This window comes from Nymphaea colorata, chromosome 2, assembly GCF_008831285.2.
Source record: "Nymphaea colorata isolate Beijing-Zhang1983 chromosome 2, ASM883128v2, whole genome shotgun sequence".
Taxonomy (NCBI): Eukaryota; Viridiplantae; Streptophyta; class Magnoliopsida; order Nymphaeales; family Nymphaeaceae; genus Nymphaea; species Nymphaea colorata.
The window spans coordinates 8945216-8972987 of record NC_045139.1 but is presented as its reverse complement, the minus strand read 5'-3'; the positions used below and the strand labels follow the sequence as shown (position 1 = coordinate 8972987).

The window sequence follows — 27772 nt, the reverse complement described above, 5'->3', positions numbered from 1 at the left end:
CAAGATAACAGAAGGTAAGAGCCAGTTTTGCAAGTCCATGAACAGAATAATAGCAGGACAATAAAATGCATTCCACAAAATTAAAGTCATTATTGCAATCTTACTAACATGAAAAACCGCACATAAATTTTAAAGCCTACAAATGCTTGGATGGAGAAGATACTTTTGTATCATTTATGCAGGGACAACAGAAGCTAGGAACTCTTTTATATTGCATGGATAGAATACAGGAACCAGCTTCACATCTCTATGTCTTCGAGGTCGGGCAACGGAAATCTTAAAATAGCTGCAATTCCAGTCAGTTGTGCTAATTCTGCAAATGCACCACAGGGGGGGCATAAGTGAGGAAAATTCATAGGGAAAGAAATGCAGAGAATGAACATGAACTTAGGCCTTACGTTCACCAGAGACGTGCATGGAAGAGAAGACATGTGCTGTGCCCCCTGAATCTTTGACAGAGTCGATCAAATTCACATATTTTTGCCTTGTCTTAATATCAGAACTTCTGAGGAAACAAGTATCCAATGATTACAGTTGATCCGCTTTAGTAACAAAAACTATGAACTTCCTGTAAATGTCACTAAACAACACAAGCTTCTGGGAATCTAAAAAATTTGAATCGTAAAAAAATTTGTTCCATGTACACAACAAAGAGAGAAGAGATGGGAGTAAACTGGCTTCAAAAGTTCTTGTATGTTCCAACATATCTGAAGCCTAGTATCAGTTCTCAACATTACTTATCGTAAGCATATTTTATCATTGGACCTTCTATACGGAAAAAGCCTGCTAACTGCAGCATCTTGTTTTGTCGTATATACATGGGAAAAAAGAGCAACAAACTAAACCGGAAGGTTTATTCCATTTTACTGAAAATATTTAGAACGAATAATCAAGCAAACAGATTCATGATACTTGACTATATATTGTATCAATACTGTTTAAATCGAAAAATATATGCCATGGAATACACTTGAAATAACCAGGGAAAAAAGTTACTCATGCCATAGGTACTCCGTACCAAGGTCACAGTTTTGACCTAAAAATGTTCTTTTCCTCGGAAACATGGAGACATGGAAATCATGTCTCAGTCAATATTGCTTTAGTTTATGTTAAGACTAATAACATTGCTTACACCATGTCATCTTTTAGTAAATCAAACGAGATAAGCCTAACCAACCAATTTGAAATCCAATAGATTACATATCTGGAAACAATTTCTTTCCTATCTCTAAATGATTAACTAAAACAGCAATAGAAGAAAAAAGATGCTAGCGCCTGCTAACTGCAGCATCTTGTTTTGTCGTATATGCATGGGAAAAAAGAGCAACAATTAACTAAACCGGAAGGTTTATTCCATTTTACTGAAAATATTTAGAACGAATAATCAAGCAAACAGATTCATGATACTTGACTATATATTGTATCAATACTGTTTAAATCGAAAAATATATGCCATGGAATACACTTGAAATAACCAGGGAAAAAAGTTACTCATGCCATAGGTACTCCGTACCAAGGTCACAGTTTTGACCTAAAAATGTTCTTTTCCTCGGAAACATGGAGACATGGAAATCATGTCTCAGTCAATATTGCTTTAGTTTATGTTAAGACTAATAACATTGCTTACACCATGTCATCTTTTAGTAAATCAAACGAGATAAGCCTAACCAACCAATTTGAAATCCAATAGATTACATATCTGGAAACAATTTCTTTCCTATCTCTAAATGATTAACTAAAACAGCAATAGAAGAAAAAAGATGCTAGCGCCTGCTAACTGCAGCATCTTGTTTTGTCGTATATGCATGGGAAAAAAGAGCAACAATTAACTAAACCGGAAGGTTTATTCCATTTTACTGAAAATATTTAGAACGAATAATCAAGCAAACAGATTCATGATACTTGACTATATATTGTATCAATACTGTTTAAATCGAAAAATATATGCCATGGAATACACTTGAAATAACCAGGGAAAAAAGTTACTCATGCCATAGGTACTCCGTACCAAGGTCACAGTTTTGACCTAAAAATGTTCTTTTCCTCGGAAACATGGAGACATGGAAATCATGTCTCAGTCAATATTGCTTTAGTTTATGTTAAGACTAATAACATTGCTTACACCATGTCATCTTTTAGTAAATCAAACGAGATAAGCCTAACCAACCAATTTGAAATCCAATAGATTACATATCTGGAAACAATTTCTTTCCTATCTCTAAATGATTAACTAAAACAGCAATAGAAGAAAAAAGATGCTAGCGCCTGCTAACTGCAGCATCTTGTTTTGTCGTATATGCATGGGAAAAAAGAGCAACAATTAACTAAACCGGAAGGTTTATTCCATTTTACTGAAAATATTTAGAACGAATAATCAAGCAAACAGATTCATGATACTTGACTATATATTGTATCAATACTGTTTAAATCGAAAAATATATGCCATGGAATACACTTGAAATAACCAGGGAAAAAAGTTACTCATGCCATAGGTACTCCGTACCAAGGTCACAGTTTTGACCTAAAAATGTTCTTTTCCTCGGAAACATGGAGACATGGAAATCATGTCTCAGTCAATATTGCTTTAGTTTATGTTAAGACTAATAACATTGCTTACACCATGTCATCTTTTAGTAAATCAAACGAGATAAGCCTAACCAACCAATTTGAAATCCAATAGATTACATATCTGGAAACAATTTCTTTCCTATCTCTAAATGATTAACTAAAACAGCAATAGAAGAAAAAAGATGCTAGCGCCTGCTAACTGCAGCATCTTGTTTTGTCGTATATGCATGGGAAAAAAGAGCAACAATTAACTAAACCGGAAGGTTTATTCCATTTTACTGAAAATATTTAGAACGAATAATCAAGCAAACAGATTCATGATACTTGACTATATATTGTATCAATACTGTTTAAATCGAAAAATATATGCCATGGAATACACTTGAAATAACCAGGGAAAAAAGTTACTCATGCCATAGGTACTCCGTACCAAGGTCACAGTTTTGACCTAAAAATGTTCTTTTCCTCGGAAACATGGAGACATGGAAATCATGTCTCAGTCAATATTGCTTTAGTTTATGTTAAGACTAATAACATTGCTTACACCATGTCATCTTTTAGTAAATCAAACGAGATAAGCCTAACCAACCAATTTGAAATCCAATAGATTACATATCTGGAAACAATTTCTTTCCTATCTCTAAATGATTAACTAAAACAGCAATAGAAGAAAAAAGATGCTAGCGCCTGCTAACTGCAGCATCTTGTTTTGTCGTATATACATGGGAAAAAAGAGCAACAATGAACTAAACCGGAAGGTTTATTCCATTTTACTGAAAATATTTAGAACGAATAATCAAGCAAACAGATTCATGATACTTGACTATATATTGTATCAATACTGTTTAAATCGAAAAATATATGCCATGGAATACACTTGAAATAACCAGGGAAAAAAGTTACTCATGCCATAGGTACTCCGTACCAAGGTCACAGTTTTGACCTAAAAATGTTCTTTTCCTCGGAAACATGGAGACATGGAAATCATGTCTCAGTCAATATTGCTTTAGTTTATGTTAAGACTAATAACATTGCTTACACCATGTCATCTTTTAGTAAATCAAACGAGATAAGCCTAACCAACCAATTTGAAATCCAATAGATTACATATCTGGAAACAATTTCTTTCCTATCTCTAAATGATTAACTAAAACAGCAATAGAAGAAAAAAGATGCTAGCGCCTGGTCTTGAGATCCATGAATTTGTAATATAATTAGAAAAAACTATAACTCAAGCATTTTAATTACATCCAGCTACATGGAGGCAGCTACACGCACTTCATTGTACAATTGTTACCTGAAAAGGTCATCAATAATAAGAAGCGTCTGAATAGACATCCTTTCATGTGCAAATTCAACATGCTTAGGTCCATAACAAGCACGAGCAGGATCCTAACAACAATCCAAGAGAAAAACTTAGTTTGCATGATTATTGTAGATAGCATTGAAGAAATCATTGGCCCAGATTCACCATAAGAAAGCATCTCCATACATTTATAAAAGAAGGAAAAAGGGACGTTTCATGTAGCAGACTAATGGAATATGCAAACTGCATTCCAAAAACTCGCAAACTAAAAGGCTAATCTCATCAGGAAACTTAAACTTCAGAAGCTCACATTAGACAGCATCTCGAAGAAGTCTTTAAGTGCTCGAACCTAAAAAAAGAAGCCAAAACAACTTCAACGTTCACAGTTGACTAAGCTTATCAGTACCAAAAAAGATAAATTCTTTTCTCCATTACCTCCTGAGCAGCTTTTGTATCCTTTATCATTGACATGACATTTGGAGCATCCAGAACCTCTCTTAAACTATGCCTAATCAATACAGAAGTGAAATATGAAAACACCACCCAAGTATTTGGCACCAATTAAAAACTAGGGAAAATAAAACACATCATGAATTATATAACAATCGCACATAAAGAAACTATCAAGTATGATGACAATTCAACCATTAAAATAAATCAAGAATCATAGTTAATAGAACTAGATCACTTTTTGGACCTATGAGCAGCCTCGGATACCAATTTCCTAGAAGAGAGAACAATCTATGTTTCTTACATGAATAAAAGCATCATATACAACAATATGTTCCTTCGTAAGGCACTATATTGAGTCACTTGTTCAATATTTATATATCCTGGCAGAATCAACACATTCAAAGTACATTGATCATGTGAACACATGAACCTTTTTGCAACTCCACATATCAATCCTCATAATGAAATTGGCGTAAGTGAACATGGAGCCATGATATAATATGTAGAACTAGGATGGGCTCAATCAGATATTTTTTATGACCTTCATGCAACATTATAGGCTTGCAGTGTACCACATGAAAACTTATGTACCATGTGCGACATGAATACATGGAATAATATGGTAATCCATTAAATTAGCCAGAAATCCTCTAGACAAATAAAAAGGTAAAGCTTAATCAAGAAGCACAAATTACATCCGAACTATATAAAACCTCAACTTGTTCACAAGCATACTTGTAGCCGGATGATGAATGGACTAGAAGAATGCGTGACTTGTTCTCAATTATCGATCTAAGCTCTCGTCTTTCAGCCTCTAATAGCAAAAAACTGTGAAATTGGTCCTGATATGCATCAAAAAAGTAACCTTTACAGATGTATAAAAGAGAACGACAATTTGACATCATGTCTATCAAGGTGAAAGAAGTTTTCCGAGCAGACAAGAACAGCAATTTAATTTTGTGACAGGGAAAAAGGATAAAAATGTTCAAACAATTACCATATCTTTCAAGAGGACAAGCAATTCACTCATTGAATCATAAAAGAAAGCCAACCCATATGGACATGGATAATCATGGGGGAACCCAAAAAGATTACAATGGTCATGTCAAAAAGAAAAAGCTGTAGCCAACCTGATCGTGATCAGAATTTTCTAAGTAATCATGATCATCGATTAGTGTGCAACGAACATAACTATGGCATATGGAATATTTACTAACCCATCAAATCGTTTTGTACTTTTTCACCACCGTCTATTTTCTCATTTGTTTACCAGTGCCTATATAGTAGAAAAAGTTACTAATAGAGCTAATTAGTGATTCTTATTCGGAAGTCCAAAGTACCACCAAGATACCTGGTTAAATTTGTTATGCACTACATGCAATTTTTTCACTGTTAGGTACAGATCAAACAATCTAAACTATATTCTTTTCTGCTTCCAAGTCCAACCTTTTGGACATTGTCTTGTATAATGTAGCATATATCTGTTTCTTCAAATTACTCTTTTTTGTTAGAGGGTATCTTTTGACAATAGAGTAGTCAATCATTTTATCATTAAGAACTCAATGCCTTCAGAGAACCTACAGTCACTACCACTCCACTCCCAAGGTGAAGCTTGTCCGCTTCACCCAAGGGGCGGAGGGAGGGGGAGGGCCACCTGGGCCATGGCCCCACCCCAGCCAATTGGAAAAAAATAAATTACATTGAAAAAATTATAAATTTTTAGTTGCGCCATATATTGTTTGGATTCGAATTCAGTTTGGCCCTACCCGGATGCAGAGGTTGGACTGTTCAGCCCGCCCCTAAAAAAAATCCTAGCTCCACCCCTGGCTTCACCTGACTGCCAGTGTCTATGGAGTGAGAATGACTTTGAAGGCAAAGATCAGAACAGTAAACACCCTTACAGACCAGACAACAAAAGGATTTATAGCAGCCCACAACCTCAATGTTAGCAAATGAATGAGCCACACACACCCCATATCTTATACTCCTCCATCCTATACTCCATGTTATCCTATATGAAAATCCTCATCTGAGTGCTTAATTGAATTGAGATACCGATGCAAGTTCTTCCCTTAAGAATAACATTGGTTCTTATCTGAAAGAGGCTGTCATTGACTTGAGGGTTAGCTCAAATTATCAAAGTATCACAAGTTTTCTGCTAAACAATGCCAATTCTGTTCATAAGGACATGCGCAAAACAAACTAAAAATTGGTTTACCACCCCGAGATTACTTTTAATTCCTTTCAAAGGCAGGATATTCACTGCTCAGGCTTGAATTTATTTGATTTTCTCCATCTAATGCTTGACCCATATACATATGACCTCCAATAAAGAGCTCTTTAGCTTCGTTCAGAATCTGTGAGTTCCATGATCTGAATATGTATGTCTTTGTGACTGCTTGTCAAGGTACACTCAAAGACCAACCGTAATATATTGTAGTGAAACAACAAGAATCCATAATGATCGGAATCATGAATATGAATCTTGGCGCTATTTTCACAAGGAAGAATTTTATAATATTAATACTTTACTACTAAAGCTTGGAAAATCTCAGCAATTAATGCATTCTAAACAATAATTGAAAAAACAAAACAGAAAAGGGAAAGAAAAAAAAAACTAGCTTTTAAGCAAATAAATTTCAGATAATATCACGAGATTTATATCATTATCTAGTTTCTACATGTCACACTTAATTATAAGATTTTCAAAAGTTTTTGCTTGAGAAGTTGTCTCAGCACTCCATGTCTGTCTCTGAGCTTTAGTGACAGCAACCATTCAGTACCGTTGGCCTACTCCCATTTTCTACTGTACACAATTTAGAAACATATGCAGAGTTTAGCAAAAACCTTTGTGAAACCAGGACTTGCAAGCACAAGACAGCGAACAACTTTGAAGTCAACATTCTTTAGGACTGCCTACAAGTGAGAGAAAGTCGTCAGATGCAATAGGAGCCTTGTATGAGCAAGAATAATGAAAAAAATATTATTTAAAATTATATAATAAAAATATAATAAAGTAACGTCTATTAAAACAAACTAACCTGAAGAACATTCTCAAAGAACTTATTCAGTGCCTGTCAAGTAAGCAAAGACAATTTATTACCTCTCTTTAATGGCAAACAAAACTTTAGGCAGAGCCCCAAAGTAAAAACAATCTGTTTCATGCATGCTAAGTGATATTTTAGGAAAACAAAAAGTTTAGTTGCTGAATAAGAAAATACCTACCCAAAGTCAGATGACATAATTGACAAAAAATACCTTCTCATAACCAGCAATAGCAGGCCCGTGCTTCCGAGGAATTGATGCCTCTATCCTAGAACGTGTTGTTGTTATGCTGTCAAAAAAATTGGCTCTTATTAATGCCAATAATTAATGCTATGTTTTAAAGAATGAAATCCATTATTTTGAGAAGCAGTAAGCATGTGATAGACGTGGAAGAAGATGGAAAAACTACCATAAAAACATTATAGTTCCTGTACAGCTATAATTGTATATGGACAAATGCACATGATACAAAAATTATGATATTTATAACTAGAGCTTATCACCAATAATTGCTATTTACCAAGGTGCCGATTGGACAGGCTGCCCTAACAGACCTCTATTACTAATGAGCATGTAATCCTACCCATTTGTCTGCTGAGGAATGTAGTATCTAGAATTCTAGATTGGTTTCTACACTATGTTCATTCTCACTTTGGTCCTATGAATGTACCGGGTTGCCTCTTAGAGAAAATCAAGTGCTCCTTGTTCATTTGAATAGGGTGAGTAATTTTTTTGCAAAATAGGTGTCGACTTTCCTCCCATCAGATTTTGATCCACTCACCATTTAATAAGGGATAACTTCAATGATATTAACAAATAACAATAATAAATAATTCTAATAATGAAGAAGAGGATAAGGAAGCTTATACGGCCACCATGGCACTCTGAATAGGTTTCTCTAGCAAAACATGTACAGCACATTGATAAATGTCAGCTAGATAACCAACATAGAAACTCATATGATGCCAGTTTATTCTGATCGCTAATGTTTTGTTAGAACCAGCTAACAATAAGTATATCAACAGAAGCCCAGCTTCGATGAGTACCCAGTATATCATTACTCGTTTTACAGTTAATCTATTCACACTATATATAAGGCATATTGGGTTGGCTTTATTACACACTTGGGTTGACCACCCGACCCACTTACTGGTTCAGTTTTACAGGGCATTAACAGAGGCCATGAGGGACCCGATACAGAAAGAAAAGTAGAAAACACTAGGTTCTAAAGTAACAGGCCTTATTATAAGATGACTCGAGGTCCACTGATCTGGACCAACTCCTAACAACTATTCCCCCCAACAAAAGCACCTTGTCCTCAAGGTGAAAATTCTGGGAAATGCCTCTGGATCTCGTTGACTGGTTCTCAAGTGGGTCGGAGATCTTCGTAGCTCAACCACTCAATCAGCCACTTGCCTCTTCCTTCCCATTGTTGCTGACTTTGCACGTGCCCAACCTTCTGAAGGGGGTTATCTGAGAATTCTTCATCAGAATTGGTGCCATAGCTATTTCTTCTTCATTGGGCCGATTGTAGAAGGCCTTTGGTTTGGAAACATGAAATACTGGGTGTATGAGGCTTTGACGCAGTGATTAGAGTTCCTCACTCTAATATCCACGGGAAAAGCACCAAAGAATGCAAACAAAGGGGAAAGGTGCAGGAAGAACAAGGAAATCAATATCAAAGGAAATTAGGGTTCTCACGATGCCAATTATCTCTAATCACAAGAAATTATGCCTTTTTAAGGGACCTAATCCTAAGCGCTGAATTGGATCTCGGATCCTATAAATAAAAGATCCAAACCCAACATACATCAAATAAATCAAATCTATAACCTAAATGGATCCAAATATAGGATCCAAACTAATCGAAACACAAGATCTTCAAGCTTTTTTTTTAAATTTTCTTATTCTTTTTCTTTAGATTTTTCCAAAGTAGTTCCTAAGCCTAGGCATAGGGCCGGCCCGACACCCAAAACCCGGGCCTGGCCTAGCCCGACCATTCAAACCCGAGCCCGGCCCGATTAAATTAAAAAATATTTTTTAATATAAAATAATATATAAATGTAATTAATCATAATAAAATATCATACTTATATATATATATATCATAATAAAATAAATATTTAAAAATTTTATCGGGTCCACCCGGGCTTACGGGCCCAACCGGGCCGGGCCGGGCCGGCCCGGTGCCCTTTTTTCCAGGCCCGGGCCCAAGTCTGGCTGGGTACCTGCCAGTGGCCCGGCCCGCTGCCCAGCCTTAGTCGCTCCTCAAGACTTCAGCCATTGTGAAGATCAAGGAAAAAAAATCTAGGTTTTGATACCAATCTGACACCAGTGATTAAAGTTTCTCACTCTAATCTCTGCGTGAACTGTGAAGGGCACCAAGGAATGCAAACAAAGAAGAAAAGTATAGGAAAAACAAGGGAATCAATAATCAAAGAAAATTAGGGTTTCTGACAATGCCAATGAGCACTAATCACAAGAAAATGTCCTTTTAAGGGGCCTAATCCTAAAACCCGAATTAGATCTCGGATCCTATAAATAAAAGATCCAAACCTAATATACATCAAATAAATCAAATCCATAACCTAAACAGATCTGAATATAAGATCCAAGCTAATCTAAACTATACTGAGTCAGGTTTCCATCAAGCAACCTCCGCTCATAGGCTAAAGACCCAATTCGCTTTTTGATTTGGTAAGGACCTACAAAGGGGGAGCCAGTTTGTGATTCTGGTTTGCTCCCGAAGGAATCAGCCCATGAGGTGGCCTGCGTATGTACACCCTGTCCCATTCGCTGAACTGCTGATCACGGTGTCTCCTGTTATATTGTATGACAGTTCGATTTCGAGCAGCAGCCAAATGCTGTTTAAGATCTCTTAGCATAGCATCTCTGCAGTGTAACTGTGCATCTGCATCCAACTCATCCTCCTTAGCAGTGCCCAACTGATACTTGCACAGGTCTGGGGAAGGTCTACTATAGACGGCCTCAAATGGTGACATGCCTATAGAAGAATGACAGCCGGTATTGTAGGTGAACACAACCCAAGATAAATAGTCTGCCCACACCTTGGGACACTGGCCCGCAAAGCAGTGAAGGCACGTTTCCAAGCTGTTGTTGACGATTTTGGTTTGTCCATCCGACTGGGGGCGGTAGGGAGTACTTATTTGCAGCTTTGTTCCTTACAGCTGGAAGTACTCCTTCGAAAAGGAACTTAAGAAAAGGGAGCCTCGATCACTTACGATGGGACGAAGCATGCCATAGAGTTTCCCCACCATATCTTGGAATGCTTGCACGACTGACCTTGCTGTAAAAGGGTGGGCCAATGGTATATAATTGTGTATTTGGAAAGCCTGTCCACCACCACTAGGACCACAGATTTCCCTCTTGATTTAGGGAGACCATCAATTAAATTCATTGAAATATCCTCCCTGTTTTGATTGGAATAGGGAGTGGCTGTAGAAGGGCAGCGGGTTTCCTTGTTTCGTACTTATTTCGCTGCCAGCTAACAATAAGTAATTTCTTGCTGTTAACACTTACAGAAGCCCACCTTCGATGAGTACCCAAAATATCATTACTTGTTTTAGGGTTAATCCCTTTGCACTATATACAAGGCATATCGGGCTGGGTTTATTACACACTTAGGTTGACCATCTGACCCAACTACTGGTTCAGTTCTACATGGCATTAACAGAGGCCACGAGGGACCCAACACAGAAAAAAAGGAAAAGAACACTAGGTTCTAAGGTAACAGACCTTATTAAGATGACTCCCAACATGTTTGTAATTGTAATATAAATGTACAGATGTAAACTAAATAAAAGGATACCTTTGTCATAGTTTCCTATTAGTTGTTATTATTATAAAAATGTCAGTTGTATGGCTAATGAAATATCTGATCTACATGGAACAGAAGAACGAAGAGAGCAAATTCCAGAAACCATGGAACAGTTTCATCAATAGAGCAGTCTCTTCATGAGCGTTAAATTTAAAAGATAAATAAGTAAAATGATAAGAGTTCCTATTGCCTCTACTTAATCAACCGTGACAATACCCAGATAGTAGTTCATTTAAACTACAACTGTAATGAGAACAGAGTATAACAACATCATTTTTTTCAGGGAAAAGCAAAAGATATATAGATAGCATTCCTACCTGTTACCAACTAACAAGATGTTAGCTAAACCTTCCTGCATCATAACAACTGCTAAATCAGCCCTTGCTCCAGGATCTGGCATTTGATAAGTTGAATAAGCATATGACAATAGGAATTACTATGATTATTACCATTATTGTTATTATTATTATTATTATTATTTTATTATATATATATATATATATATATATATATAGACTGTAGATGTATGTATATAGGTCAGAAAAAGTTAAAAGGTGCAGGGGAAAGATTAAACTTAAAAGTTAAAATGGTACTCTATTCCTTGCTTTCTTTTTAGTTTATACTTTATACTTCATAAATCTCAAGTTCAGCAAGTTTCTCAAAGCTCTAGCAATTGCACTTAATTATGAAGATACTAGATAATTTCTAGATCTAGACTATAAAAATGGGCATACCGCAAGCTTGGCGCAATACTTCAAGAGCCATCGAATCCCAAACATCCTAATATAATAAAAAACAAACTTAAAACACTATAAAAATGAAATAATCTATTAACATGAAAAAAGCAATATTGATTTGACCAATCCAAAATCTAGAGTTAAGAAGAAGAACAGAAAGTAGAATAAGTGGGTACAATAAGAAAAAGTGGATGTGAAAATGGCATCATAGCTGTCACTACCAAGCAAGAATTTTCAAACTAATCCAAACAACCGAAGTTGCATGCACGAGAGTTCCAAGAATATAAGTTGCACAGTTCAAAACCTTATAACAAAAGACTTAGAACTTCAGAGACAACCCAGGTGAGTGAGATATCATTGAACAAATAAGACAACCATCTCCGATCCAAGAGATCTAGACCCAACCAAACAATCTCCACATGTAAGTTACTACTTAACTTAGAATTTTGAAACACAAACCATGTCTGCTACATCACTAATCTCCTTCTTTGTGCATTACCTGCAGAGGCCAGAATAGTAACAGAACTATAGACATTTGATTTTCGAAGTCGACATATTTGTCAAGGAAGAGTATAGCCATCATTTGCTTCTTTCCCCTGGTTTTCTCCAAGTATAAGACAAACTCCCATTATGAGAAACTTATCAAGGACCCATTCGAATCTGGCATAAGGCATCTTCAAAGTTGGTCTTAAAACTTAGGAAGAGCATAGCTACCTGTCTCATTGTCTTTCAGTTGTTTGACTGCAGACAAACTTATCTTAGATAAGTCCTCCTATATAATTTATTCAAGAAATTTGACTTGCATAAAGGCTTTTCACCAGAGACCTAGGGAGAGGTATCCACTTTGTCCTCAATTGTCATTTTGTGTCCTAGAAAGCACCTAGAATCCTTAGATAGCTTATCTTTACCTTTTTTAATGTGAAAATAGTCCCCTCATTTTGAAAGGATTATTCATATGATCCTATCCATTGCTTTAAGGGGAACGCAGACAGATGAGACAGATTTGAAGGTAAAGTTTGCACCTTTCTTTGACTGGAGGAGAAGTGGCAACCCTCCATTGTTTTCTCCCACTTTTAAGTGCCCCCTCATGGTTAATTGAAGGTGAATGCATCCTTCCGGCAGTGGGAGAAGGATGTAACATTCTCATGCTGAAGGATAACAAGTTTTACATTTTTGTCACGTTCTGAATACACGAAGCCACTAGCTAGTTAGGGTGGCTCTACATGTTTGGCTCACCTAAGGCCTTACATGTATGGACTGCCTTTACCACTCTTTATCTGATGAGGTTCATAACAAGGACGCTACTGTGGGAAAGAATGTGATTAAGGGATGGACCACAGAAGAAGGAAACTGATTCTTGGTTTATATGTCCAACTAAACTTGCTTGCCCTTGGACTGAGTAAAAGAATAAGCAACAGAAATCTAGGAATATATGCTAGATGCCTCTAGTTTCTATGCTTTTGGTGATAATGGTGAAGATGACTCTCTGTTTGGTTTTGGTATTGAGTATGATGGTGAAACTTGCAAAGCCCATACAGCAATAAGAATCACACGACAGTGTCAACTGTCAAGTATTACAGGATCTTGGGATGAAGTACTTCTAGTTATTTTACTTGTTGAAACTTCATTGTTGCACATAATATCTTGAGATCGTGACTTAACAGAATAAGTTATGTTTAGAGATAACTTTATCCCATTTATTAATCAAATTAACCAGAGTTAAAGACTGTCTATCATGGCTATGATTTTTATGGAAAACCAAAGAACTTAATCTATGCGCATAAGCCATAAAGTACATAAGTGCTTGACTAATGAGGACAAAGCCGAAAATTTCAAAAAAATAATACATGCCTTCTTCAAAACAAGCGGTCGATGCTGCTCGATTTCTATGGTATGGAATGCCCCGATCTGCAATGATGTAACACAAATAGTTGTATCTCAGCAGTGTCTCCAGAATGTATTGAAGTGCCAGAATAAATTTAGATAATATCACCTTAACATGCTCGTTCTCCATAATGTTCTTCCCGCGCAATCTCAACACTGAAGCCACATTGTCATAATCTATGTCCTGAAAAGTACACAAATAGAATCCCCACAAATTTAAGCTCCAAAATATATTCTAAAACAGAAGCATCGGACTTCCACTCTCTTTCATATTGCAATCCAAAGATTCATGTATCATTTTTTCACACAAGATGCAATCTTAACAGAAAGGGCAAGCATCCCACGAGCTTATTTCAATTGGGTAATTATAAAAGAGCAAACAACTGACAAAGAGAGGAAGATAGACAATTAATACGCAATGATTTACTACCTGCACTTGAATCTCCAGCTTGAGCCTCACGCGCTCCGAGTCCCTTCCGCCAGAAGCAACTTCACGTTGAACTTTCCTAAAATTTTCCATGAGAATCAAACAACCGATTGAACCACCTAAAATTTCAGGATTTCTGAACTAATCCCACGAAACATTCCAAAAGAGTTGAAAGAAAAAGAAGAAAATGAAGGGCACCTGACGGTATCAGCTAAAACTTTATCTCCCACCGATACAATGTTATAAACATGCCACAAGTCATCCGTTTCCTCTGGAACAATCTGCATAAACACCGGAAACGAAAAAGGTTACCAACCATATAAGCCATTAACAATAGTATGATCAAAACACATTAAAATAGTGAAAAAAACAAAAATACTTACCTTTATGCTGCCGGAGCCGTTCGGAACGACGGATTTGCGCACGATTCTCATGGTAGCAAGGATTACAGAGGTAGATTATACAGGAAGGGAATTTTAAAGAAACTAAATAACAACGTCAAGGGGCCAGAACGAGAGAACTACGTTAGAGAAGACAGAGGGATAAGAAAGCAAATAATGAAAGAATCCTGGATATTCCCAGAGCCGTTGCTGCGATTCCCTCTGCTTCTCATGGTTTCGGTGTCTCTCTTCCGGAAGGGCAGCCGAGGCCCGAGGGGACCTTTTACGTTCAGCAAAACCGATACGGATGCTTATGACTCGGTCAACGAGGGGCGGTCCGAACGAGTCGACTCGTTCGGGCGATTCTCTCGTCTCTTCAGTCTCCCCTCGTTTGTGTTGGTGTTTGCAATTGCAAGCGGTCTCCGGTTCGTATCGTTCCAATATAATTTTGACTCGGTGAAAGACGAACAGTTGCTTCTACAGATTAATTTGAGGAACGTCCATGTGTGAAAAATGTCGATGTCTTTCAACCTCAAATCTTATTGCAAAATATTCTTATTGATTTTTCTAAGAGATTTTCGCATGTTGAGATTCATTACTTGAAAGGGTTGAGTAGGTTTTTCATCCAACGGAAATATGAATCCCAGTCACCAATAGGTGAGAGACCAAAACCGTACACTTTAAATATGATATTTAAAGTGTTATTTTAAAGTTAATCATACCAATATGATCTTAAGGATATGTTAATGTAAAATATGTGTTGAGTTTAGCTTCTTTTAGGTTTTAATGGTGTTTTTATAATAAGCAAAAAATGAATAGCTCTCGTAAATAATAGAAAAATCAACATTTTTTTATAAAAATGACTTTATTCAAAGCATGTTTTATTTGAAAATAGTTTTTATAAATAGTTTAGGATTTTATATTTTATTTAAATTATTTTTTAACAAAAAAAATAAAGCTAACCTAAGTGTCTGGCTTCCCAATTTAATCGCTCCGTCTCTCTCTTTCTCCCTCTCTATATATATGTATATGTAGAGGTTCTCAATGATCTCAAATCACCTTCAATCTTAAATTTGAGGTTACCAAACACCCCACAGAAGTTGGGATGGTGAGTTGAAGTCGTAACTCTTTCCACACTGACGGCGCGTTGTTTGTTATTCAAACTCAAAAAAGTCTCGGTGGGTACCTTTTCGAAGTTAATTGAGATGCTTATTATGCATTGTTTTTTTTTTTTTGTTGTTCAAGCTAAAAAAATACAGAGTTGACACATTTTTTAAGTTAATGAGATGCATATTATGCATTCTTAGCCATCCAAGCTAAAAAAATACTAAGTGAACACATTCTTTAAGTTTATTGAGATGAAGTAATAATTAAGATGTTGACAAGATAATGAATGTCAAAAAATTCTTATCATAAAACAATTATGGTCTAACGGCAGCGGATATTTGAAACTATGTCTGCATGAACTTTTTAATAACTTTGGTGTCATTCGACTGAAACAAAAGCCCCAAGAGACATAGCATGCTTGGTTGGACAGGTAAAGTGGTAAAAGTTCAGTGGTAAGTTTAACTCATTTGGACAATGTTCCTATAGACTGCATGCAAATGGCGGGTGTACGACCACTAATTGATTGGTGTCTAACTTCTCACTCAAGTTTCGAAGCAGCCTTTAACTCTAGGGGCAGTGAAAAACGGAAAGGCCTCAGCCTCTTTGGAGTATTCCGTCAAAACAAATACAGTTTTTGGATCCATACATTGAGTTTTTTTTTTTAATTATGCACGTAAAAAAAAAAACAAATATGACAGATGAAGTGGGCACTAAAAGACTCAAGAAAGATAAAAATTATGAAAACACCACGATGAACTATTTGATGCACCATAGACCATCGTGAATGTTTATATGGCGATTGTTTTTTTTAGCAATAGATTTTTAATGTTTAACATCAGATAACATCCCTTATATTTAAATTTTCCTGTGTACATATATTTGTATAGCCACCAAAGTGTAGCATATAATTGCCGGTATAGTTTATTTGGTAATTGTGAAGTGAACAATTTTTGGAAACATGGTATTTTTTGTCAAAGCAAGTTCGAAAAAACATGCAACTTTCTCATATAAGCTTTGTGGCCAGGACGTAAAAGGAAACTACTTTTTCAAAGTCCACAACGATGGATTTAAAGTTGCTGCATGCTCTTGCAACTTTTGCAATCGTTCACTCTTTATGAAAAAGCGTTTTACTTTCTTCTCAAATATATGCTGATTCGTAGAACATTAGGGTTCCCATGTTCGATTTTATTTTTTAATTTTCGTGTTTAGATTCCTATGATGCCTACTGTTGATCACATTCTCATGTAAATCTAAATTTAAATCCAAATACGGAATTAGATTTGATTATACTTCAATAATTTATTTCATATTCAGTGTTGGATATCCCACTTGTATCTGAAACAGTGACAGCTTCATCTTGAATGTGCTTTGCAATCTTGTGCTTTTAACGTGGGAAGGTATGTTCTTACTGTTTACCAGAGGTGCAGTTAGATCATTTTACGATGTAAAAAATCTTTTCACATATGTTGCCCTTTATTAGAATTATAAAAAACATACGGGTTCACGAGGGAAAATCTAGCGCGGGAGAGAAGCCCGTTCGATTGGGATGGCGCAGGGGTTTCTCGTGCACTGCCGCGTTAACGCAGCGGAGCTGTACTGGGCAGCATGTGGAACGAGCACCTGGCCGCTCCGTATGCAGGCCACGTCGAGATGCTTCAGAGTCTCCGACGCCATCACGGGCAGCACTCATCAGATTACCTCCGCCTCCGGCCACCGTTACAGATCGCCCCTTCGTCCTTCTGTCTCCCCTCGCTCGCTCTTCGATAGCGTGCGAGTGAATTCCACTCCAAAGTGCATGAACGTGGCGGTTGCTCGCTCCCGCTGTAAGAATCAGCATCTCGTTCTATATTCTTGTTCTTCTTTGCCTATCGGTTGCTTTCGTGGCGTTGGTTGACGGACGAATTATGAGATCTGTTTTGCTGTCCAGAGAGGACCTGGTGTTTCTGTCCGCGTCATCCTTGTGGGGAGGCACCGTGCGAAGAAAACCTCGGGCTCTGTGCCCCAAGCAAAGGCGTCTGGTGGATAGCCGAACAGAGTGGGATGCTTCAAGAATTGTCGGAGTGCGCATGAATTTCGAGCGCTTCGGTGATTTTCGGCGGTGAGAACGATAAAATTTAGCCCGTTTATTTCAGTAATGCTTTCATGTTTAGATGGAATTATTTCACAAGAATAAAACGCGAGAACATGAATTTGCTGGAATTTCAGTTTTTTTCTGTTTTATATTAGAATTTTTTATCATTTCTCACACATAGATCTATTTATCATGGTGGCGTAAGGTAGTGACTGGTGTCTTATTTTTTTGTCCCCTTTCCGTTTGAGATCCAATGGCATGCTACATTATATGCTCAGAGAGGCAGATTGCACAAGGATGTGTATTCACAGCCTTGATCTACGCCAATTTGCCCCTTGAAAGGGAAACAACCTTCTGAATTGTCTTTAGGAGGATTGATGGCAAATGCAATCTTCGCGAGGCCTTGCCTAAATTTTCATGACATAATAAAAAATCGTGAAAAAGTAACCAGGGAAGCAATAAAAGTACCTCAGCCAGGACTTGGCTCGAGTCCACTAGAGCTGGCACCATCAGGACAGATCCCAGCAATAGATAAGCAGCACGAAGTCTATGGATTAATCTTCTTCATGATTATCGCCTGTCTAAAGGATAGGTAGCTATTAGGTGGCGAATAACATCTTCTTCCTGAAATATAGATTGTAGGTGTGGAGTGGATAATAATAGATAGATGACCAACTTTATATCAACAAATGCTACTCTTGGAGTGTAGAAGATTGAAACCATAAACATGCATTTTTTGCACATTATTACGATAGCATACCTGCAGATGAGACTAGTGAATTGAGTTGGTATAATTAACAACTAACAAGTGATGGTCTCAAATTGCAAAATCACATGTAATCCATGAAGTTGAAAGCAACAGGGTTATCCATCTGGAATGTCAAACTAAATTTAAGATCATCAACTTCTATTCTCAACACACCGTTTCCATTTCTGCTATTCCTTCTCCTTCTAGCTGTGATCGTAGGCTGCCTTTTCTGTAGTATATCGGGAAATACGAACATCAAGTGGTGTTGAGATGGAGGAAGGGTGCAATATAGTAAGTGCGGAAGTGACACACTGGAATTGCTGTGCCAATCATCACCCAGTAATATATAATCAAATATTGTTACCATTGAAGATAGCTAAGAATCTGGCCCCCACTCATCACTTTGGATAGAAAGATAAACGTTATTGCAAAATGGCACCTGGATTGGAAAGCTGTTTACCAGGTATGGGGATCAACACTTAGAAGTATTTCACTAGAATTTTAGAGGATTAAGAAATCAAGAAGCAAGAAAGAATAATATGGGAGTCAAAGGAAGCAATATGAAATTCTATAAGCACAAGAAAATGGCATTGTATATTTTGTTTGATTGGTTTAAAGTTTGAACAGGAGAAAGGAAGTTTAATTATGCTCCTGTTGCATGTGGAAAGGATAATTTGAGAAATAAATTCGATGTCCCTTGAAATTCCACCTTTTAGGTCTTATAATTTTCATGGTCCTTTTTGCTTAAATGGTTTATCTAGAAATCGTTAAGTAACCTCATCTTTCTTGCTTCCTTTGGCTTCAGGTTTCCTAGATCGATAAATCTGCAATTGTAAAGAACCCGATCTGGCTTGCCAATGTAATGCATTTATGCAAGAATCTAGGAATCGTTTCTCTTCACTTTTAAAATCTTAGATCCAGTTATGTCCTTTACCAATGTAATTTTTTTTTTCCATTTTTAACTTTGATGCTTCTCCCAAAAATATTTATTTGTAATTACCTAGTACTAAGCACTGGAGCACGAACAGGACATGGAAGTTGTTTTAAATACCTCACAGCAGCCATTTGGGTTTTGTGGGCAGCACTTACAGATTAACAAGATGTTGGGTTTGATATGGAACTGGGGTAAGAAAGTTGTAATAACTGGTGCAGTTGTATCAGCTGCACCGTTTGTAATTCCTCCACTCTTTCTCATCTCCAGTTTGGGGTTCATGGTTTCTGTCCCTTTTGGTTTTGCATTCATGGGATATGCATGTACTGCAAAGGTCTTGAAAGTGTTGTCGATCAAAAGACACTTGTTCTTGGCTGGGGAGGACGATGGTCACTTGAAGAGTATGATCCAAAGGTTTGAAGGTGGCAATGATAAAAAGGGGCAATTGGAAGGCCTGCCAGAAGAAACAGAGAGGGAGACAAAAAAAAAAGATAGTTCAGAGGAAGATCCTGAATCTTTAGATGATAAGCTTTGTCAGTCAGTCAAATGGAAAGCCAAAATTATTGAAGAAGAGGCACAGCAAGTGGCAGATGATAGGGTAGTTGAGAAAGGAAAGAGCAAAGCATTTGGTGAGAGGGGTACCAAACAATCAGAAACAGATGAAGACTGGAAAGAAGAGGAGATGGAAATGGAAACCAAAAGAGAAGACAGAATAAAGAAGGAAGACGTTGAACCTGTAGATGAAAAAATATTTCAGTCAACAAAATGGGGTGATGGAGCTAAAAAAGAGACCAATCAAGTGGCAGATGAGAGAGTAATTGAGGAAGGAAGGGGAGAATTATTTGAAGTTCCCAAAGAATCAAAGGCAGTTGAAGGAAGGAAAGAAGAGGACAAGGAGCCAACCAAGACTGGAGAGAAAAATTTTAACCATGAAGTGGATGTGCATGTATCAGAGGAGACCCTGCCTGGCGGGCATCCATCGACTCAAAGGAGTGAACCTGCTTCTTCACCTGGAACAGAAGGGTATTTTGCTCCACCTACTTTATCATTCGAAGATTTGACAGATGCAACCAAGGCTGCAGCATCATCAGAGTATTCTTCCCTCGTGGTGGAGGCTCCTTTGGAGTCAAATGGATTGAGCACAAAATGTGTGGATGAGGTAACACTTCTAGCTAGTTTATACTTTAACCTTGCCAATTCAACATCCAGGGCCTTGTTTATATGTTTCGTTGGAGTTTCCCCTTCCACATGATGCACATATGTATATTATAAATGAATGTGAGTGCGAGCATATGTGCTTGGATGCATGCTTTTGTAAAATGGGGTGGATGTAACTGAGGTACAATTCTTTGTTCTTTTTTCAAATTGCTTGTGTTTATGTTTTGTGAGGTTGCCTTGGTTTCGTCTGCCAAGCTTGGAGACAATATCCGCATAATATTTTATCCCTTGTCATGAATCTGAACATGAAAAATAGCAAACAGGTAATGTTTGGCAAAATCCAGAGTTTAGTTTCCTTTTATCACACGGTCACACCCAATATTGATCAAGATAACTGCCTTCTTGAAACTCATTTAGGGCAAGAACACAATGAGGGAAATCAACAAGAGAGTTAGAGAAAGAAGGATAAGAGAATTAGTGAAAAAGAAAGGAGAATTCTCATTCTTGATGCTTCATCTTTCAATTCCAATCTATTTATATCTGTAGTCGTATCAGGTCTAAGATTGTGCAAAGTTGATCTTCTCTCATCTTGGTATTATCTTCATTTATAGACTTGGCTCACTTGAGGTCTGCCCCTACTCCTATCTCTAACCAATGGCATATTACCTTTATAATGTAGGTTCCTTTGAGCTAACTTTGTGAAACTGCATCTTATTTTGTTTCTTAATTGTAGAATGTGAATGCATGAAGGTAGGTAAGTGTGTATTAATGGCATTAGAAAAACAACAGAGATTATCTTTTATAATGGTAGTGAATTTATCTTGCACTTTTTTGCCACTTTGTCTATGTGAATGCAACTTCAACTTCCACTATGAAGGGTTATTTTCCAAATCATTTGTTTTTGTTTCTTCTGGTTAACTGTATACATTAATTTGACTATTTCCCATGCTTCATGGGACCCATGAATATGACTCTCAACAATCTTGATTCCAATTGTTGTTGTTGTTAGAATACCCAAAATTTGTTCACAGCAGAAAAAAAATTGGAGACAATAGGAAGAGAAAGTGGCCTAGAACCACACATCTCTATCAATAGGAGACAATAATTAATAAAGGGTGTCATGTAATTAAGCCTTTTATAGTAATATCCTTATACATAATGGGTATTTACAGATATCTACAAATAAGAGTGCAATACATGAATATCCCACTATACTATATATAGTTTTTGTGTTCAAATGTTAAAATATGTTCTTCATGTGCACTTTTTGATGAGCTTGAATAAACTTTTACAAGCCGAGTTAGCCTAGCTTGAGATACTCATTTAAGCAAACGGGTCAACCCTTGGCTAGAAGCCTTGAACATGATTTCAAGCTTAAGACAAGCCTGTATGAGTCGAGCTCAAAGTTACAAGACCTGTTGTGCAGCCTTATTAACAGGCGATGTGGATTTTATGGAGAGTGAGATGAAGTTGATGGCAGAGAATGATATGTAGTTGGTTTATCAGATGCTCAAATAGGATTCTCTGTTCCAGTTATATTGCAGGCTTGCACATTTTGATCAGCAGGGTAGAGTGGTAGGGGCTGACTTTACCCCAACAATAAGATGCAAAACCTTGAAAATACTTGTTTTCATCATAGAACTTAGATAGCACCAAGTATAAATCATTATTCCATTTTCACCTTTCAGAGGATTTCTATGGTTTTCCCATGTTGTCAGCTACTGTATCCTTCAGTTCCGAGTGCCTCCAGAAATCTAGGCACCATTGCCCAACAGATATCATGCTGTTGTGGTGGCAAGGACTAGATGGATGCAATAGTGCGCTTAGACACTTAAATCCTCATCCTGCCCAGAATTGATACTAATTCTTCTGTCTGTGCTCAATTTGAGTGGTGTATAAGGATTCTATTCCCTTATACAGAATTCAGAGCCTAGGCAGGTACGCATGGTCAGGAGATAACCTGAATCGAGTCGCAGATGTGCTTGTTTTATACCTGGACAGATGTTTTGCTGCAGAAATCAGAAAAATCTTCTGAAAAAGGGGAAATATTGTTTTCATTTTCTGAGTGTTAAAGAGAACACAGTGTGTTCTCGAGGGGTATATCAAATGTTTGATCAGTTATCATCTTTTCCTTTTTTTCCTAAATTGCAGTGAGACGTAACTTGTCAAGGAGGAAATTTATGTTTTCAACCCCTGACTTCTAGGAGTATGGCTTGGTCTCAGTAACATGGATGACTTTGCCCAACTTGTCCCTCGTAAAGTGATGATTGTCATGTTTTTTTATCTGAAATGATTTTTCCCCCTGCTTTGTGGACACCGGTTGCTTCACATCTGCACATGGTTTTAGTTATAGAATAATTTATGTAAGGAACTTCAAGTTTGCATTTCATGCTTAGCCACCTATACATAAATGCATGTCATATACCTTCCAAAATGTGCAATACGGTTTACATCCTTTTCTCCATAAATTTTTTGTTAGATGAGTCTAATTCCCAGTCTATTAATGTCCATAGGCAATTTTAGAGTCAAATGCCTTCTTTCAATGACGGGAAACAGCCTACTATTTTGAATGAACTGGAGCATTCGACCAAGCAGATGCATGTGCATCGTGTCTATTCTGGTTGTCACTCTCTATGTAAGACACAGAGTATCCTTCCTTGCCACCACCACCTTCAAGTGTTCTTGGAACATAGGTTTTTGAAGGATGTACTTGAATTTAATAACTGAGACGGGGATCTGTGATGCATAAATTAATTAATGTTTTCCGCTGCTGTGCTTTCTCTGCTGTCTTTTTTGTGGTTCTCTCTAGCTTGCACAAAATGCATCATTGTTTGTTGCCCTTCTTGATATGCTTGGCTCAGCAGGGCGTGTTTGATGAAGGGAAAATATGGGAGGAGATCGAGTCCTTGCGAATGATCATTGGGTGCAAAACAGCCTTGCGGACATCCTTTCTGGTGGAGCTGAAGGCACTTTACATTTTCACTGGCATCGAGCCACCGTCTGCCTTCTCCCCTGATCTTGGGGATGTGAATCATAAGCTTCGTTACCTCAAGTCTGTAGTGGGAATCAAGAAGCCATGAACCACCTTAAACAGTTTGAAAGTATGTTGTAAATTTCTGTGTTGACCATCTTTGGTTCCACAGTTGAACATATGTGAATCAGTTACTTGCTAACATGGTTGATAGTGAATTGTGCAAAATGTGGCAAGTTCACGGTGAGTTTAGAACACTCTCTCTCTTAAACATACGTATGTACATTTTATCTCTCTATATACTATTTTGAAAGGCGTTCCCATTTCTTTTTCTATTTCCGTTTTTCTTTTTGCTGGAAGCCATGCTCCGGTAGGTTCTTTGGAATGGTTACCAGTTTCAGCCAAGTGACGGGCATTCTTTACGTTGGCCTCTTCTTCAACTTGAAGGTGTTAAACCGAACCTTCTGGGCAGGATGATGATGCTCTTACAGTCATGGGCATTTGAACAATGGGAAAGAGGAGGGTTGCAACCTGCAAGAGCTGTGGAAGCGTTACCTGCATTAGTTCTCGTCTTTCTGATGAGAAAGGAGACGAAAAGCGCAATAGTTCTCTCGTATTTGATAAATACGGGAAACAAAGTTGTCAAACAAAGGTGTCAAGTAAATTCCAGTTAAGAAACAAAAACATTAGGCAGAACGTTCTACGTGAAGTTCGCTTTATGGTCGTATTTGATGAATTTTCATAAAAATTTAGAGTATTGCTTTTACTAAAAAATTAGTTTTTTTCTTTTTAGAGCTGCCAGGAAGTGGAACTTTTCCGATTTGTATCAAACATAGCCTTAATGTGAAAACAATGCATAGGCGAGACGGATCATGTCCTAAATCTGTATGATCTTATGCCTCAATTATAAAATCAAACAGAAGAGCAGTTGTAACCTATTCGGTGTGCTTCGTCTAAATCGAAATAGATGTGCAAGGTATTCAAGTTATTCCCCCCAGCCAAGTAATTCAAATGTAAGTGGACAAACTTGGATTTGGTACACCATTTTAAATCCGAATCCATATCCAATTCGGTATTAAATTCCCAAGATGGCCATGGCAACGGCTATATGCGGCCATCTCACGCTTCAAAAGGGAACACTATTGGTACGAGTAAACTGAACCGATTCGCGACGTAAAAACCGATTCGCATTAGCGTAACGGGCGGGAAACGGGCTACTTATAACAGAGTCCTCCCTCCAAAAACCTCCTGCTCGGAGACTGCAAATCTTCCCAGGCAGTCTAGGGCGGGCACCACATTTTTCTCTTTCCGTGGAATCCCTAAACCGTAGAATTCCCGTGGAGGAGAGAAGCCCTAGAAAGGTAGAGGAAGGGCGGATACCGGGCCATCGATTGTCTTCTTGCTCGAAGTTCCGGTTCAGAACGCCATGGAAGAGGAGGAGGAGGCCGAGAGCGGCTCCCCGAAGAGGTACGTCCACATCGATCGCGTCTACACGAATTCCTTGAGTTGTACTGTCCAAGCCGGTCCATCAAAGGCAATGTCGAGGAAAATCAGAGCCAGGAAATTTCTGGAGCGTCTTGAATCGGAACCAAGCAGCGTGCCGGAACCGGTGCCCAGGCCGCCGATCGTCCATGTCTACCGTAGAAGGAAAAAGCGGCCGCGATCGTCTTCTGGTGTGTGTGCGAAGACCTCGTACGCTGATTCTGCGGTGTGTCCGACGAGAGACTCTGTTGAAGGTATGGATGGGCTGCATTCTGGGGATGATCATAAGAAGAGAGGCCGGGTGAGGGGGTTCAAGCACGAGCTTAACAATTTGGGCGTCGATCGGAAACAGTTCGTGGACTTGGGTTGGAGCAGAAAGCGAGAGAGAAGGGAAAGGAAAGCGAGGCATGGCCCGAACTCTTTCAAGAGTTTGTGGAGTGGAGGTAGCCGTTACAGGATAGACGTGCTGAAGCACTCGCGCACGAGCTCTGTCAAGAAGTGGGTTCAGTAAGTATTCTTAGCTGTGATAGCTACCATTTCACGCTTCGATATAGTCAAAAAGTTCCAGTCAAACGGACTTGTCCTTTCTAGCTTTTTGGTTAATCCATTGAGAGGAAGAACGAAAAACCATTGATTGATGCGTGTTAGCTCAATCTGGTACTTTGATTTCTATCTTACTGGCATGAAATTCAGAAATTCTGGAAGTCATCATAATCCAGAGTCATTTTCCTAAATATATAGGATGAATTGTTTGATCTTGTATACGGATTATTCCATGTATAGAACGTGAACTTCAGATATCTCTTCTCATCTCTTGCTTCAATCCTTCAGTTCATTCTTCGTTTAGCTTCATGTGAGTCTGACTTCTCAGTGTGTGATAGGTCTTCCTAGTTAGCGTCAATGCGGTAGAACTCATGTTATACTAGCGTCACAAAGAAAAATATAGTCAGCTATACTTGTACAACATTTTTGCCCGTTCTTGGTGCAGGTTGAGTTTGGAAAATGTTGATCCGACCACATTAACCGGATTTAAATGCAAGGCAAGTGAAATTGATTTCTGTAAATTGTCCCATTCGTTTGTATTATTTACACATGGTTGACAACTTGACATATCTACTTATTTAATTATTATGTATTTGCGCTATTTCAAGTGAATTTTGATGGTGGTACGGTAGATCAGCTTGTATCTGAAACTGAAAGCTGCAGGTGTTTTGGCCGTTGGACAATGATTGGTATGTTGGATCCATCACACAGTATGATCCAGAAAAAGCAGAGCACCATGTATGATTCATTTCTCTTCCTAACCATGAAATTTTAGTTCTTCCTTGCGGATCTCCTTAGATAAACAGCAAGTACATATGTGATTGGGGAGGATTTTTATATTGATGGTATCTCTTCTGTTTCAGATTTAAGGTTGCTCTTACTGAATAGTTCTTGGCTAGAATGGGATACCTTGGGATTTCTATCATGATCAATTTGTATGAATCGTTTGGTACCAGACTTCATGAATGCTTTTTAATATTTTAAAATTGTTGTATCATACATTTATCCAGCAGGCTTACAATTCGAGTGCACTCAGGGGACTGGGTCTAGAACTGATGAAACAGTCCCTATTTTTCATGGATGTAGCATTCTATCATATGTACTGCATAATGATACAGGATGCATCTTGTGACATCAAAGTATTTGTCTCCCAAATGACTCCTAGTTATTTTTCTCTTTTTGGTTGTGAAACTTGAAGTTTCGAACAGTTCAGAGTTTAGTGCTCTTTGGGCCTTATTTTTAAGTTACGAAGTTGCATATCTTACATAAATTGGATTTCTTTGACTGGTGTAATAGAATGAAATGTATATCTGCCTGTCAGTAATTTGCAACTGCGCTTCATCACCTCTAAAAATTCTTGAAGCAATTTGCTTCCATTGAATGTCATAATATGTGTTTGTGTTTGCATACACCCGCACATAGAGCAAGCGAGAGAGAGAGAGAGAGTCAGAGATTTTGCACGGTTAGTTTGGCATTATATCTGCTGGTGATGGTATTATTCTTGGTGAGCTTGGTATTGCTATGACTATTGCAGTTGTTTGTTATGTTTTGTCACTAGAAGGGAGGGTGTGGAAGAAAATTTATAGACTACAATATCTTATAGGATTCAATAGCTTTGGAACATTCTAGAAATTGAAGAAACTGATATTTTTGATTTAAGCAAATTATCTATTGGCATACTCTCCGCCACTAGAAAAACCATAGAAACTGTATTGACTATCTGTTGGCATCTTTTGAACCTACAAAGGTCCATATGGAGAGGCATATATTTTTCTTGATTCTTGACTCACTGGAGCATTGCCTTTTGGTAGTCCCCATCCTTTACATGCAGCATGACTGGACATTATGTGGCAAGACAAAATCATGAATTTAAAGTTCATGAGAATCTCATTTTATGCCCTGTAGTAGGTGAACTTCGGCCCATGTGTTCTTTCTGTGCTTGTGACGTGAAGTATTTGGGAAAAGCTCTTTTTGTTAAGGATTATATTCAATAGAATATGTGGGAACCCGAAGTGTTTCCATATAAGTGTTTTCTGTTTACAACCACATTATACATATTAAAAGATAGAAAATGTTATAGAAAATCTATATTAGGTTGTTTAGCCCATTTCTGTTTTGACTCA

General features: G+C 37.7%; 3 protein-coding genes across 13 annotated transcripts in view; 2 read left to right on the top strand and 1 right to left on the bottom strand.

Annotated features, from left to right (window-relative positions):
- Positions 1-40: 40 nt before the first annotated feature.
- Positions 41-14888, bottom strand: LOC116247747 (protein PELOTA 1). Its single transcript, XM_031620046.2, has 16 exons — positions 14642-14888; positions 14457-14539; positions 14262-14337; positions 13941-14015; positions 13799-13855; positions 11945-11990; positions 11528-11603; positions 7586-7661; positions 7369-7401; positions 7175-7243; positions 5063-5169; positions 4310-4382; positions 4185-4223; positions 3866-3960; positions 399-505; positions 41-313 (listed from the first exon to the last, which is right to left on the bottom strand). Exons 1-16 carry the CDS (start codon positions 14690-14692, stop codon positions 240-242), a joined length of 1137 nt encoding a protein of 378 aa, XP_031475906.1. The 5' UTR covers positions 14693-14888; the 3' UTR covers positions 41-239.
- A 2402-nt stretch (positions 14889-17290) lies between these two features.
- LOC116247171 (uncharacterized) lies at positions 17291-23959 on the top strand. 6 transcript variants are annotated; one of them, XM_031619176.2, is made up of 4 exons: positions 17291-17568; positions 17673-17843; positions 19656-20654; positions 23515-23959. In XM_031619176.2, the coding sequence occupies exons 3-4, from the start codon at positions 19665-19667 to the stop codon at positions 23731-23733; spliced, it is 1209 nt and encodes a 402-aa protein (XP_031475036.1). In that variant the 5' UTR covers positions 17291-17568; positions 17673-17843; positions 19656-19664; the 3' UTR covers positions 23734-23959. The 6 variants fall into 6 exon arrangements, with proteins under 6 accessions (XP_031475036.1, XP_031475035.1, XP_031475032.1 ...); XM_031619175.2 differs by having other exon boundaries at positions 19647-20654; XM_031619172.2 differs by having other exon boundaries at positions 19593-20654.
- A 922-nt stretch (positions 23960-24881) lies between these two features.
- LOC116249348 (histone-lysine N-methyltransferase TRX1-like) overlaps positions 24882-27772 on the top strand; it is a 49070-nt gene continuing 46179 nt past the window's right edge. For 5 of the 6 annotated variants that reach the window (XR_007572481.1, XR_007572480.1, XR_004171124.2 and 2 more), the window contains exons 1-3: positions 24882-25613; positions 26095-26146; positions 26313-26387. Coding sequence is in view for 3 of the 6 variants with exons in the window: in XM_031622598.1 (XP_031478458.1) it covers positions 25051-25613; positions 26095-26146; positions 26313-26387 (690 nt within the window). In the remaining 3 variants the exon portion in view is untranslated. The remainder of the gene's footprint in view (positions 25614-26094; positions 26147-26312; positions 26388-27772) is intronic. The other variant, XM_031622600.2, reaches the window with a different exon arrangement.

Bases quoted from the DNA above. Each gene is read 5' to 3' on its own strand.
- LOC116247747 (XM_031620046.2), bottom strand. From the start codon at position 14,692: ATGAGAATCGTGCGCAAATCCGTCGTTCCGAACGGCTCCGGCAGCATA. The intron at 7,244-7,368 runs GTTAGTTTGTTT...TCTCACTTGTAG, and splicing joins TCTTTGAGAATGTTCTTCAG to GCAGTCCTAAAGAATGTTGA. The intron at 3,961-4,184 runs GTGAGCTTCTGA...GATTGTTGTTAG, and splicing joins TCTTCGAGATGCTGTCTAAT to GATCCTGCTCGTGCTTGTTA.
- LOC116247171 (XM_031619172.2), top strand. From the start codon at position 19,596: ATGGAAGTTGTTTTAAATACCTCACAGCAGCCATTTGGGTTTTGTGGG. The intron at 20,655-23,514 runs GTAACACTTCTA...TGCTTGGCTCAG, and splicing joins GCACAAAATGTGTGGATGAG to CAGGGCGTGTTTGATGAAGG.